Source organism: Tupaia chinensis, unplaced genomic scaffold (assembly GCF_000334495.1).
Source record: "Tupaia chinensis unplaced genomic scaffold, TupChi_1.0 Scaffold000442_1, whole genome shotgun sequence".
NCBI classification, from domain to species: domain Eukaryota; kingdom Metazoa; phylum Chordata; class Mammalia; order Scandentia; family Tupaiidae; genus Tupaia; species Tupaia belangeri.
In genome coordinates this window covers 79227-91386 of record NW_006159947.1, presented here as the reverse complement: position 1 = coordinate 91386, position 12160 = coordinate 79227, and the positions used below count along the sequence as shown (strand labels likewise).

Here is a 12160-nt window from a genome sequence, read left to right as displayed (position 1 = left end):
AAACCTCAAAAAAAAAAAAAAAAAAGGAGGGACCAGCAGTTGAGTTGGCATAATGGCTATGTCATTGGACTACCATGACGTTGACCACAGTTTGAGTCCCAGATCTGGTGGCTTAAACTCACGCCGGGCGTGTGTGCATGCGTGCCCAAGATCCCAAGAGGAGAATGGAGGAGAGGGGATTGCGGCGTGGCCATCCCCTCTGGGGGGTGATTTCTTGCTTTCTGTCTCTCTGTCTCTCTGGTGAATATACGCACCCTATAGCAAAAAAAACTCTGAAAAAAAACCCCATGTAACAGAAGAATTTTATATATGGCTATCCCTGAGAACTGAGGCTAGGGTGATTAATATTTATTTTTTACGGGACCAGTAGTTAGCTTAATGGCTATGTCGCTGGACTCCCACGTAGTCTACCGCGGTTCGCATCCTGGACCCGGTGGCTTAAACTCACGCCGGGCGTGTGTGCATGCGTGCCCAAGATCCCAAGAGGAGAATGGAGGAGAGGGGATTGCGGCGTGGCCATCCCCTCTGGGGGGTGATTTCTTGCTTTCTGTTTCTCTGTCTCTCTCTGTCTGGTGAGCACATGCGCCCTATAGCAAAAACCTCTCCAAAAAAAAAAAAAAGAAAAGAAAAAAAAATTATTTTTTACAATAGAGTCGCATCATTTTCATATTTAATTTAGGCAAATTCAACCAGTTCCTGAAAAGAGAGCAAGAAAAATGATATTGTATGGGAAATTCTACACAGTGTTTCCCCGAATGAACAGTCGGAAATTCCCTTACCTATAGGACAGGAACAGACTTTCCTGAGCTGCAGAAGCTTAAATGACACAGATGTGGTTCCCCAGCTGGGTCATCTTGGGGATCAAAGTGGCCTGTGCTGCCTTCAACTTAAGCCCAACTTCCAAGACAGGCACATGAGTTCCCTGCCACCTAGCACCTAAGACCCAGCTGGGTTCCATGTCTATGTTCGGATAGTAAGTGGGCTTTGCCTTGCCCTAAGTAAGCTCAACTGTGTCCCGTGAACACACTCACATTGTACAAGCAAATGCACACGAAATCGTGTACCTAGTACCACCGATTACGACTAACCCAAGGACCACGAAGGACAACTCTGACCACTGTTCACAATGCTCGCCTCACCTGCTGGCTCTTCCTGCATAAAAATACAACCCCTGGGCGGGCCCCAGCCTAGTGGGTCAGGCAGCCGGACACCACAGGGCTGTCTGCAGCTCAATACCCCATCCCTGGAGCTTGAAAAACATGCCGGGCACACGTGCAAGCCCAAATCTCAATGGGACGGAGAACTGGAGAAGGGCTGTGTGATTACAACCCATGCTTTCTTCCTCTCCCTCTCTCTCCAGAGTGTATGCACCCTCTGAAGATATGAAACAAAAACAGAAACAAAAACACACCAGGCACACGTGGGGGCCCGGAATCCTATTACGATGGAGAAATGGAGAAGGGATTGTAGGTGACCACACTCGCTTAGGGGTGCTTTCTACTCTTCCCTGCCCTAACAGGGAAATGTATGTGTCCTCTGGCAACTAAAAGAGAAAAAATAAAACGCGCCAATTTCTCTTTTTTTTTTTTAAAGAGGTTTTGCTATAGGGCATATGCGCTCGCCAGACAGACAGAGACAGACAGAAAGCGAGAAGTCACCCCCCAGGGGGGATGGCCACGCTGCAATCCCTTCTCCTCCATTCTCCTCTCGGGGTCTTGGTCATGCACGCATACGCGCCCAGCTTGGGTTTAAGCCACTGGGTCCAGGACTCGAACTGCAGGCAACTACATGCGAGTCCAGCGACATAGCCATTATACCAACTGCTGGTCCCAAGCTGTGCAATTTCTGTTCTACCTTTCTATGTTTGTCCTCTCTGTTCTTTTTAATTTTATTTATTATTATCTTTCTAATTTGACCAGAGAGAGACAGAGAGATGAAGGAAGAAAGCAAGAGAAGTCTGGCACCTGAACCATGGTTGGCCATGTGGGAGCCCGGCACCTTAGCCACCAAGTCACCTGCTGGCCCCAGAATGCAGAAACTTTAAAAAAAAGAAATGTCCTTTAAAGAAGATAACTGAAATGAATACATGGGTCAGAAGAAAAACAGGCAAAAAAACCTCATGGAATCAGGTAAAAATAAAGGTTTATTAGCTACTAAAGGCTCACTAAAAACTGCCTTAGGGCCAGCAGCTGGTATGGTGGTTAAAGTGTTGGACTCCCACATGACCAACTGCAGTTCTAAGCCCAGACCCGGTAGCTTGAAATTCACATCAGGCACGTGTGCACGCACGCATGCGTATGTAACCCAAATCCCACCCCTCCAGGAGATGATTTCTCACTTTCCCTCTCACTATCTCTCTCTGGTGGCTGCACATACACCCTATGACAAAAGTCTAAAAAACCAACAAAAAACTAAAATCATAAGTTCTATTTCAGAAATATTATAAAAGAGATATTGTCTATAAGAGGACAAAAAGCCCTGAAAGGAGAATCAGGCTGTCAAGTAACCTACGAATCTAAGGACTTTTAAAACTTACTTCTGAACAGCGGTCGGCCTGTGGGAGCCCAGCGCCTTAACGCCCTGCCACCTGCTGGCCCCTGTGTTTCTATTTGTGACCTCTTCCTGGGAGCGTCTACCTCCTGGCCCAGCCACCCTCCCTACCACGGTCTACAGTACCGGCACAAACCAACCTACAATGCATCTGTTACTACCCCGGACTTCTGTGTGTTTCTTTCATTATTTGACACGTGCTTTTGTATCTTCAACTACGGAAGTTCCATGACAGTGAGACTTATGTCTTAAACACAGATTCTCTAGGTTTTACCCCGGGTCTCAGTTTCTGAAGAGAAATGCAAGCACCTCCTCACCAATCCCACTTAGGTCTAAGGCCCAACGCCAATTTACAAAAACGACACCCACTTCTAAATTGTGACAGATCAGCAATTAGCTGCTAAGAGCCATAAATACTATACTTTTACAATACTTTCAGCAAAACAGATTTAAACGGAGTACCAGCTTACCGACAGTACGGATTTCTTCGCGAGGAGTACCGAAGAGTAAGGAATCTATAGTATATAAAAGGTTGGAGCAAACTTCCTTGACCACTGAAAGAAACAGATATAATGGCAATAAACACACAGTATAGTCCACATGAAGCTCAAAATTACATCAGCTCACCAGTAAATCTACATAGCCTACACTATTGTTCTTGGTTAATACGCCCAATTGCAATATCCCAGAAGTTATTTATGTGTTTATGAAAGTCCAAGTCTGAAATTCTTTCCTCGTAAAAATAAATTTCTGAATTAAGATATTTGCAGAAATAACTAAAAATAAAACAGCAATAATCTAATGTGGAAAGTAAGGTAATAGGGTCAGCTGTATGTTTATTTAATGAATTCAGCACACAATTACGTAAAATCTTCATTATGAAAAATGTGTAACTTTGAAAACAGTAGAAATATAAAACTGTACTTATTGTTACAAATACATTTTCAAAATTATTTTGGAAAAAATACATCAAGATGCTAATGTGCTTAATGTGGGGACCAGATGGCATAATGGTTACACTGCGGGACTCCCAAGTAGTCAAGCACCTTTTGAATACTGGACCTAGAGGCTTCAAACTCATGCCCAGGCGCATGTGCATGCATACCCCAAATCCTGAGAGGATAATGGAGAAGACATCATAGTGTGGCCATCCCCTCTGGGTGTGTGTGTGTGTGTGTTTAAAAAGAAGATTTACTATTATTATTATTGTTATTATTATTATTATTTTCACATGAGTTTTGCCAGAGAAAAACGGGGGGCGGGGTGCTGGTGGTTGGGGAATGAGAAAGCAAGCTGCCAGGTCTGGGATTCAAACTTCAGTCAACCATGTGGGAATTCCAGCACCTTAACCACCACACCACCTGCTGGCCCCTGTTGGGTAATTTTTTAAGGTTTACTTTTGAGTCCTTTATTCTAAATTGTGATTACTTTCTTAATAATTTACATGATTATAAACATATTACTAACGATTTATGTTTTCTCCACTAACTTGACTAATTTTTGACTTTGACACAAAAAGTAAAAACTATGCATAGAAAATATTCACTAGAAATAAAATTTACCATCATATGACTGAGGCCTTTCCCAAAGTCATAGCTCCAATATACTCTTCCAGAATATGTATAAAAATGTATATAGGGACCAGCAGTTAGCATAATGGCTATGGCACTGGACTCCCATGTAGTCGACCGTGGTTCGAGTCCCAGACCTGGTGGCTTAAACTCACACCAGGTGCATGTGCGTGCGTGCCCAAGATCCCAAGAAGAGAATGGAGAAGGGATTGCGGCGTGGCCATCCTCCCTCGGGGGTGATTTCTCGCTTTCTGTCTCTGCCTTTCTGGTGAGCGCACGCGCCATAAAAACCTCTCCAAAAAAAAAATGTGTACAATGACAAACATAAATACAGTGCTCACTTTGTAATCCACTCAAGGAGGGAGGCAGTATTAACATTTCCAAAAAGCTGAGACAGAAAGAAACACAGATGTGTTTACAAGCACATACTCCAAAATACACATGGAGAACACCCTACACTGTTTTTTTTTTTTTTTTTTTTTTAGGTTTTTGCCACAGGGTATGTGTGCTTATAAGAGAGAGAGAGAGAGAGAGAGAGAGAGAGAGGGAAAGTGAGAGATCACCCTCCCCCAGGAGATGGCCATGCCATAATCCCTTCTCTCCACTCTCTTCTTGAGATTTTGGGCACATGCACACATGCAGCCGGCATGATTTTTAAGCTGCTGAGATTTGAACCTCTGTCAGCCACGTGGGAACCTGACACCTTAACCACCATGCCACCTGCTGGCCAATACTGGTTTCTACATGAAAAAGATTAATTCTCAGAAGACTAAAAGTCAAATAAATCAACTATAATCCAGGTCCCTAACACCCAGTAAAAGTCCTTCCCCTGTTATCATTTAAAAATTGCATTTAGATTATATAGTCTAATTGGGATCCCACAATTGAAGCAATGCATGGCAATTCTGAGTTTTTGTAGGAAAATGTTACCTAAAAGAACAGAATAAATGCATTCATAAAGAACTCTAAGAATCCATTCTTTATTTGAAAAAATACTAGTGCTAAAGGAGGAGTTAACTGTCAGGAATATAAAACACTCCTACAAGTTAAGCAAGGTGATGAACATTAAAACAGATAAAAATACAACTTTATAATTGATAATGATGGTTTGTAAGAAATTAACAAGATTATGAAAAATAGGCAATACATTTTAGAGGACAAATGGTATGGTCTATTAAACACAATACACCTAGCTTATACGTAGCAAAATAATTTTGATGTCTATGTTAAAGAAAATGGGTATAGTGGCCGGCAGGTGGCCTGGTGCTCAAGGCCCTGGACCCCCGCAGGCTGACAACAGGTCTAAGTCCTGGGCCCAGTGGCTTGCTTTCTTGCCATCCCCTGCCCTACTTCCTCTCTGATGAGTGTGCATGCCCTACAGCAGACTAAAAATAGTAAGGGGCCAGCAGGTGGCATAGTGGTTATGTCACTGGACTCCCATATGGCCAAGAGCAGTTCAAGTCCCAGACCCAGTGGCTTGAAAATCATGCCAGATGCATGTGTGCGTGCCCAAGTTTCCGGAAGAGAAGGGATTTGCGGGTAGCCACACCACAATCCCCTGGGGGGATTTCTCACTTTCCCTCTTACTGTCTCTGCGTCTCTCCAGCAAGCGCATGTGCCTCAAAAACTCTAAAACAATGAAATAAATAACAAAAATTGTAAATAAAATTGAATAAATAATTCTTTAAGAAAAAAGAGCTATTGATTTATTTCATTCCACTGGTTATTACTATTTAATTTGACCAGACAGAGGCAGAGAGAAAAGGAAAGCTAGAAAGCAAGTTGCCAGGTCCGGGACTTGATCTGCAGTCAGCCATGTGGGAATCCAGTCCCCTTAAGCATCACGCCACCTGCCGGCCGCTAAATAAATAATTCTTTTTTAAAAAAAGAAAACAGGTATGTAAGCATAAGCAAGTAAAAAAATATTTACTACAGAAAATATCTGAAAAAGTTAAAAATCTGGAAACAAATGTCCGTCATCAGGTGAACAGGTAATAAAACGTAGTGAACAAATATGCCGGGACATTGCAAAGCCATTAAAACAAAACAAAGCAGAACTATACAAGTCAACATAAATGGCCACAAATCTATATTCCATGAGTGCTTTTAAAGAGACAAGGTGCAGGCAACTGATACATTATACCCTGAACGTAAAATAAAAACCGGGACCAGCAGACAGCGTACTATTTATGTCGCTGGACTCCCACACAGTCAACGGCAGTTCAAGTCCCAGACCCAGTGACTTAAAACTCACACCGGGCACATGTGCGTGCATGCCCAAAATCCTGAGAGAAGAATGGAGTGACTGCAGCACGGTCACTCCCCAGGAGGTGATTTCTCGCTTTCTGTTTCTGTCTCTCTAGCAACCACACGTGCCCTATAGCCAAAAACCTTACTACCAAAAAAAAGTAAAATAGAAACTAAAGAAATAAGTTAATATTTTTAAAGGGCGACATACTTGTACACATATCAAATACTTTAGGAAACAAAGAATGGACTTGCAACTAGACTTCACGGTCGGTATTTAATCTTTTTCTCTTTCGTTTTTTGGAGAGGTTTTTGCTATAGGGCGCATGCACTCGCCAGACAGACAGAGAGAGACAAAGAGATAGAAAGCGAGAAATCACCCCCCAGGGAGGATGGCCACACCACAATCCCTTCTCCTCCATTCTCCTCTCGGGATCTTGGGCACGCACGCACACGTGCCTGGCGTGAGTTTAAGCCACTGGGCCCGGGACCTGAACCGCGGTTGGCTACATGGGAGTCCAGCGCCGTTACGCTAACTGATGGTCCCAGTATTTCATCTTTTATCTAGAATGTCCTGTTACTTGCAAAACTCAAAATTGGAAAAGCAATGCAAAAATGTACACTTCAATGCAAGAACACAAGTTGAGAGGCCAATATTACTGTATTTTACAGTTCTCATTTTTTTAGACAACCTTGCTATGTCTGCCCAGCCTGGCCTCAAATTCTCCACCCTCCTGACTCGGCCTTCGGAGTAGCTTCTAGAATAAAAGGCACGGGGCCCAGCACCCAGCTTTAATGTTGCCATTTTTGAAAGGAAGGTTTTCATCATTCATGTATTCCTTCTACAGCTAATGCGCAAACAGAATAAGCAGACAATAGCAGGCAACTCCAGATGTTAATAAGAGGCCATCATTTTTAAGATTCTTCTCTAAGAAAAAATCTCAGTTCCGGCAGAATAGACTAGATGTCTTAAGACTTTTTTCTTAAGAGGTTTTTGCCTTAGGGCGCATGCGCTCGCTGGAGAGACGGTGAGAGGGAAAGGAAGAATTCCCAACTCAGGGAGAGTGGCCATGTGAAATCCCTTCTCCATTCTCTTCCCGGGATCTTGGGCAGGCACGCATGCACATAGGCCCAGCATGATTTTCAAGCCACCAGGTCGGGGGCCTGAACCATGGTCGACCATGTTCAGCACCATCCGCTGCTCCCACTGCTCCCCTAGACTCTTTCAAAGGCAGTAATTCTGAAATTAACCTCCAAAATATTAAATACTGTATCATAAGGAATGATAAGACAATTCCTAGGCTTACTACAATGCCCCACTTTCTCTACTATAAAGTGAGATGGTTTAGATTAGTGATACCTACTTCGACAGATTCGGCAGGGTAAAATCTGAGTTAGTATCTTTACACTGTTCACTTAAAAGTCATCAGTCTTCCAGAACAAATGTATTTTTATTCTTACCTAAAAAGCATAAAAACTGTAGCAGGCATCAAGAAAATTTCATTACAAGCAATGAACTTCAGAATATTTTGTTGATTTGCACTTAATTTATCTAGAACAGATCTCAGGAGCGGTAAACTGTTTGAACCCCTTGCCTGAAACAGAAGAAAACAAACATTCATTAACTCAATTATTTTCTTCCTTTAGAGAAACAGAATATCCAATAAGTAATAAAACCAAAGCCAATGATGGGAAAATGGTGACACAGAAGTTTACAATGTAAATTTCTGTTTACAAAGGTACACTTTCCTAGTTTACTGTTGTATATTTGACGACAACCAGATTTTCAAAAAGAACTTTTTATTCTTAGAGGTTTTCTTTTTCTAAGATCACATTATTTCACCAAAAATGGTGGTTGTTTTTCTCAAACTGTAACAAAATATGACACCCAGTAATACGGTTACAGTACATGTTACTTCTTAGTTAACAGTACAAAGTCTAGCTCCTGCTCCGATGGAAGAATTGCATAAAGAAAAAGGCTAACAGAGCACATACATGTGCACATTTCAATTCAGATTTCAGGTAGATGCAGTCACCCGCCTGGCACACTAAAGTCAGGCTTATTACCTACCCCAGCAGTAAGAAAATGTAGTGAAGCAACAGTTGTGAACATCGGTGTAAAAGAGGCTCAGCACGTTCTACTTATCTGGTCACCAAACACGGCCAGAACAAGAGCTCTCTGACGACTCAGATTTTAAGACATGAGTTTTTAAAAAGACAGAGAGATCTATTAATATAGCCCACTTCGGGGAGGGGGTAATTTTATTATTTTTTTTTAAGCTGGGGTAATTATAAGTACAATCTTTTATCTATAAAATGTACCATGGGGTCATCGGAGAAGTCGTGATGTATTTTAGTTTGTGAAAAGTTAACTATCAAAACTTGCAAACCACTAAATAATTTACAACGAATGTGTAAGAAATAGAGGGGCTTTTTGTGACAAACGCCACAATGTCTTAAAACTCAAATTCACGTCCACTCTTTGCAATCCGGGAGTGGACGAAACGACACAGCCTTACTTACGTCGAGGACCTTCTTCGTGTACGTTGCAGCGTGAAGCAGAGAGAATAACAAGACCGGGAAGATACTCACTGGAGAACACAATTAAGGAAAACACGTCATCCAGTATTGTGCAAGCCAGGTTATGTACTACGTCCAAACAGCTAGACTAAGTTCAGAAAATGGCTTTCACTATACTGATAGACTTTGAACTATGTCATTTCCTAAAACTCACAATTCTCTTAATGAAGAAAGTTAATAGTGAGAAAAGCTTTCTCCTTTACTTCTACTGGTTAATAAGACATTGTAAATATCTGCTAAATTACGCTGAAATCCACAGTCAAGTGACAACGCAGTGATACCGCATCACTCTTGGAAGCTGGACTCACGGGAAGGCCCGAGGCTGCTGTCTATACACGCCAGGCTCATGACGCACACCTGGGATCCGGGCTGGCTGAGGCTGTAGGTTACGGCATGAAGACCTTGTCAGGAGTGCCTTTAGTCTCTTTCTTGCATGGAAGGAGTAAATACTTCCTTTTTGAAAACAAGATGTTGTTGATTTTTCCTTCAAAACAAAATACTGAGGACCAGTTCTGCAGTGCGGCACGAATTCGAGGCCCAAGAGCAGGTGGATTCCACACGGCGGCAGTGACTCTGGCCCCTGACTCAGTCAGCTGGCCACGTGCCCGGCACAGGTGTGAACTCCGTGGCATTCCAGGCTGGAGGGCTCCCACGGCATGCTGAGACCCGTGGCGTGTGCTCCTCTTTCTCTCATGCATGTACATGCTCTCTATTGTGAATGGGGGGAAAAAATCCTTTTTTATCTTAAAAAATAATCATTTTATTTATTTATTTATTATTATTTGGTCAACTTGGCCAGAGAGAGAGACAGGGAGGAAGTGAGAAAGCAAGCCGCCAGGTCTGTGACTCGAACCATGGTCTGCCATGTGGGAGTCCAGCACCTTAACCACCACACTACTTGCAAGCCGAGAAAATCCTATCTTTAAAAATAAAAAAGAGGGGCCACCAGTGGTGCTGCAGTTAAGGTCCATGGCCAGCCCTCCTCCTGCCTGAGAATGGAGAAGGGACTGCAGCGTGGCCATCCTTGTGCTGGGGGTGATCTCCCCCTTTCAGTCTCTCCGGTGAGCAGTGATTAAGGTGACTGGCTCTCACATGACTGACTATACAGTTCAAGTCCTGGACCTGGAAGCTTGAAAATTTCCTGGCAGTTTTCATGCAACTTTTTGAACAACAGAAATTGCTCACAGACCCCCACCTCAGTATCCGCCAGGTTTTCAACAACAGAAAACCTGTCATGTATTTCCCTGAAATGATACAGGCTGTTAATCACGAATAGCAAAAATGCCAGTACTGAAAGTATGAGCAGTTTCTAAGAAATGAACAGTTATATTTTTCTAAACTGAAGGCTTGGCATGACGGGAAATGGTTACCTGCTATAATACGAGGACCACAGCTATTATAACCAGAATTCGTTCAGAACCAAAAGGTTCCTAATTTCCAACTGGCAAGCAAGACACTGACCTGTACCCAATATGAGAAGAACTCTCACTCTTATAGCAGTTATTCGAGATAATATACCAATTCTTTCTCACCAGTCACAAGGATTAAGTAAAATGACAACTTCCTGAGCAGAGAGAATATATAAACATACAAGTTATTTTTTTTTTTTTTAAAGAGAGATTTTTGCTAGAGTACACATGCTCGCCGGAGAGACAGGGAGGGAGAATTGAAAAAAAAAAAACACACCCAAATCCTTTCTTCTCCGTCTTCGTCTTGGGATTTTGGACATGCATGCACATATGCCCCATGTCATTTTCAAGCCACTGGGTCCAGGGTTTGAACCATAGTCGGCCATGTGAGAGTCCGGCACCTTAGCCACCACACCACCTGCTAGCCCCAACATTTTTAACTTTTTAATACATCCCTTTGGTGCTCGTGAAAGCTACAATCCTCTAAGGCCACTTAAAACTCTGCTGCTGGAGTCGCATGCGTCTATGGTGGTGAAGGTGGCTGAATAATCACGCCCAGTATGTGGGCCCAAAATCCTGAGCAGAGAATGGAGAAGAAACAGTGGTGTGGCCATCTTCACTGGGTCAGTCATCTCTCTCTCTCTCATGGATGCACCCCTATAGCAAACTAAGGGGAAAAAAAAAGACAAAACCAACAACAAAAGAAACCGGAACCAGCAGATGGTGTGGAGGTTACGTCGCTGGATTCTCACATGGCTGACCATGGTTCGAGTACCAGACCCGGTGGCTTGAAACTCACACTGGGCACATGTGTGTGTGCCCAAGGTCCTGGGAGGAGAATAGAGAAAGGACTGCAGTGTGGCCAACACCCTTGAGGATGATTTTTCACTTCTCCTCTCACTGTGTCTATCCCTTTTTCCCACCCCTACCTCCCAGATGGCTGACTACACTCTGAGTCCTGGACCTGGTAACTTGCTTTCTCACTTTCTCTCTCTCTGGTCAAATTAAAAAACAAAAAAACAGGGACCACCAGTTTGTGTAATCTTTATGTTGCTTGACTCCCATGTAGTCGACCGCAGTTTGAGTCCCGGACCCGGTGGCTTAAACTCACGCCAGGCAAGTGTGCATGCAAGCCCAAGATTCCGAGAGGAGAATGAAGGAAAAGGGATTGCAGCGTGGCTATCCCTCTGGGGGGGAGGGGTAATTTCTCGCTTTCTGTCTCTCTGTCTCTCTTTCTAGCGAGTGCACATGCCCTATAGCAAAAACCTCTCAAAAAAATTTTTAAATGGGGCAGGCAGGCGGCGTGGTGGTTAAGGGCACTGGACTCCCACATGGGCGACCATGGTTCAAGTCCTGAATCTGGAGGCTTGCTTTTTCACTTTCCTTCTCTCTCTCTGTGTATCTATCTAGAAACATAAAAAATAACAGTAAATAAAATTCAATTTAAATAATTAAAAAACAGGGAACCAGCAGTTAGTGTAATGGCTATGTCGTTGGACTCCCACGTAGTCGACCGCGGTTCGCGTCCCAGACCCGGTGGCCTAAAACTCACGCCGGGCGCGTGTGCGTGCGTGCCCAAGATCCCGAGAGGAGAATGGAGGAGAAAGGATTACGGCGTGACCATCCCCCCTGGGGGGTGATTTCTCGCTTTCTGTCTCTATGTCTCTCTCTCTCTGTCTGGCGTGCGCACGCACCCTATAACAAAAACCTCTCCAAAAAAAAAGAGAGAAAAAAAATAATTAAAAAACAAACATACACCACTTAATGTTTAAGTGTTACCCATTAACTGAAAACTAGGTAAAT

The 12160-nt window shown here is 43.3% G+C and overlaps 1 protein-coding gene across 1 annotated transcript in view; it reads right to left on the bottom strand.

Moving 5' to 3' along the window:
• TMEM33 (transmembrane protein 33) overlaps window positions 1-12160 on the bottom strand; it is a gene marked incomplete at its 5' end in the record, with an annotated part of 18231 nt that overhangs the window by 3050 nt on the left and 3021 nt on the right. The window contains 3 exon segments of the mRNA XM_014590420.2: window positions 3021-3104; window positions 7830-7963; window positions 8892-8959. Of these exon segments, the coding sequence (XP_014445906.1) occupies window positions 3021-3104; window positions 7830-7963; window positions 8892-8959 (286 nt within the window).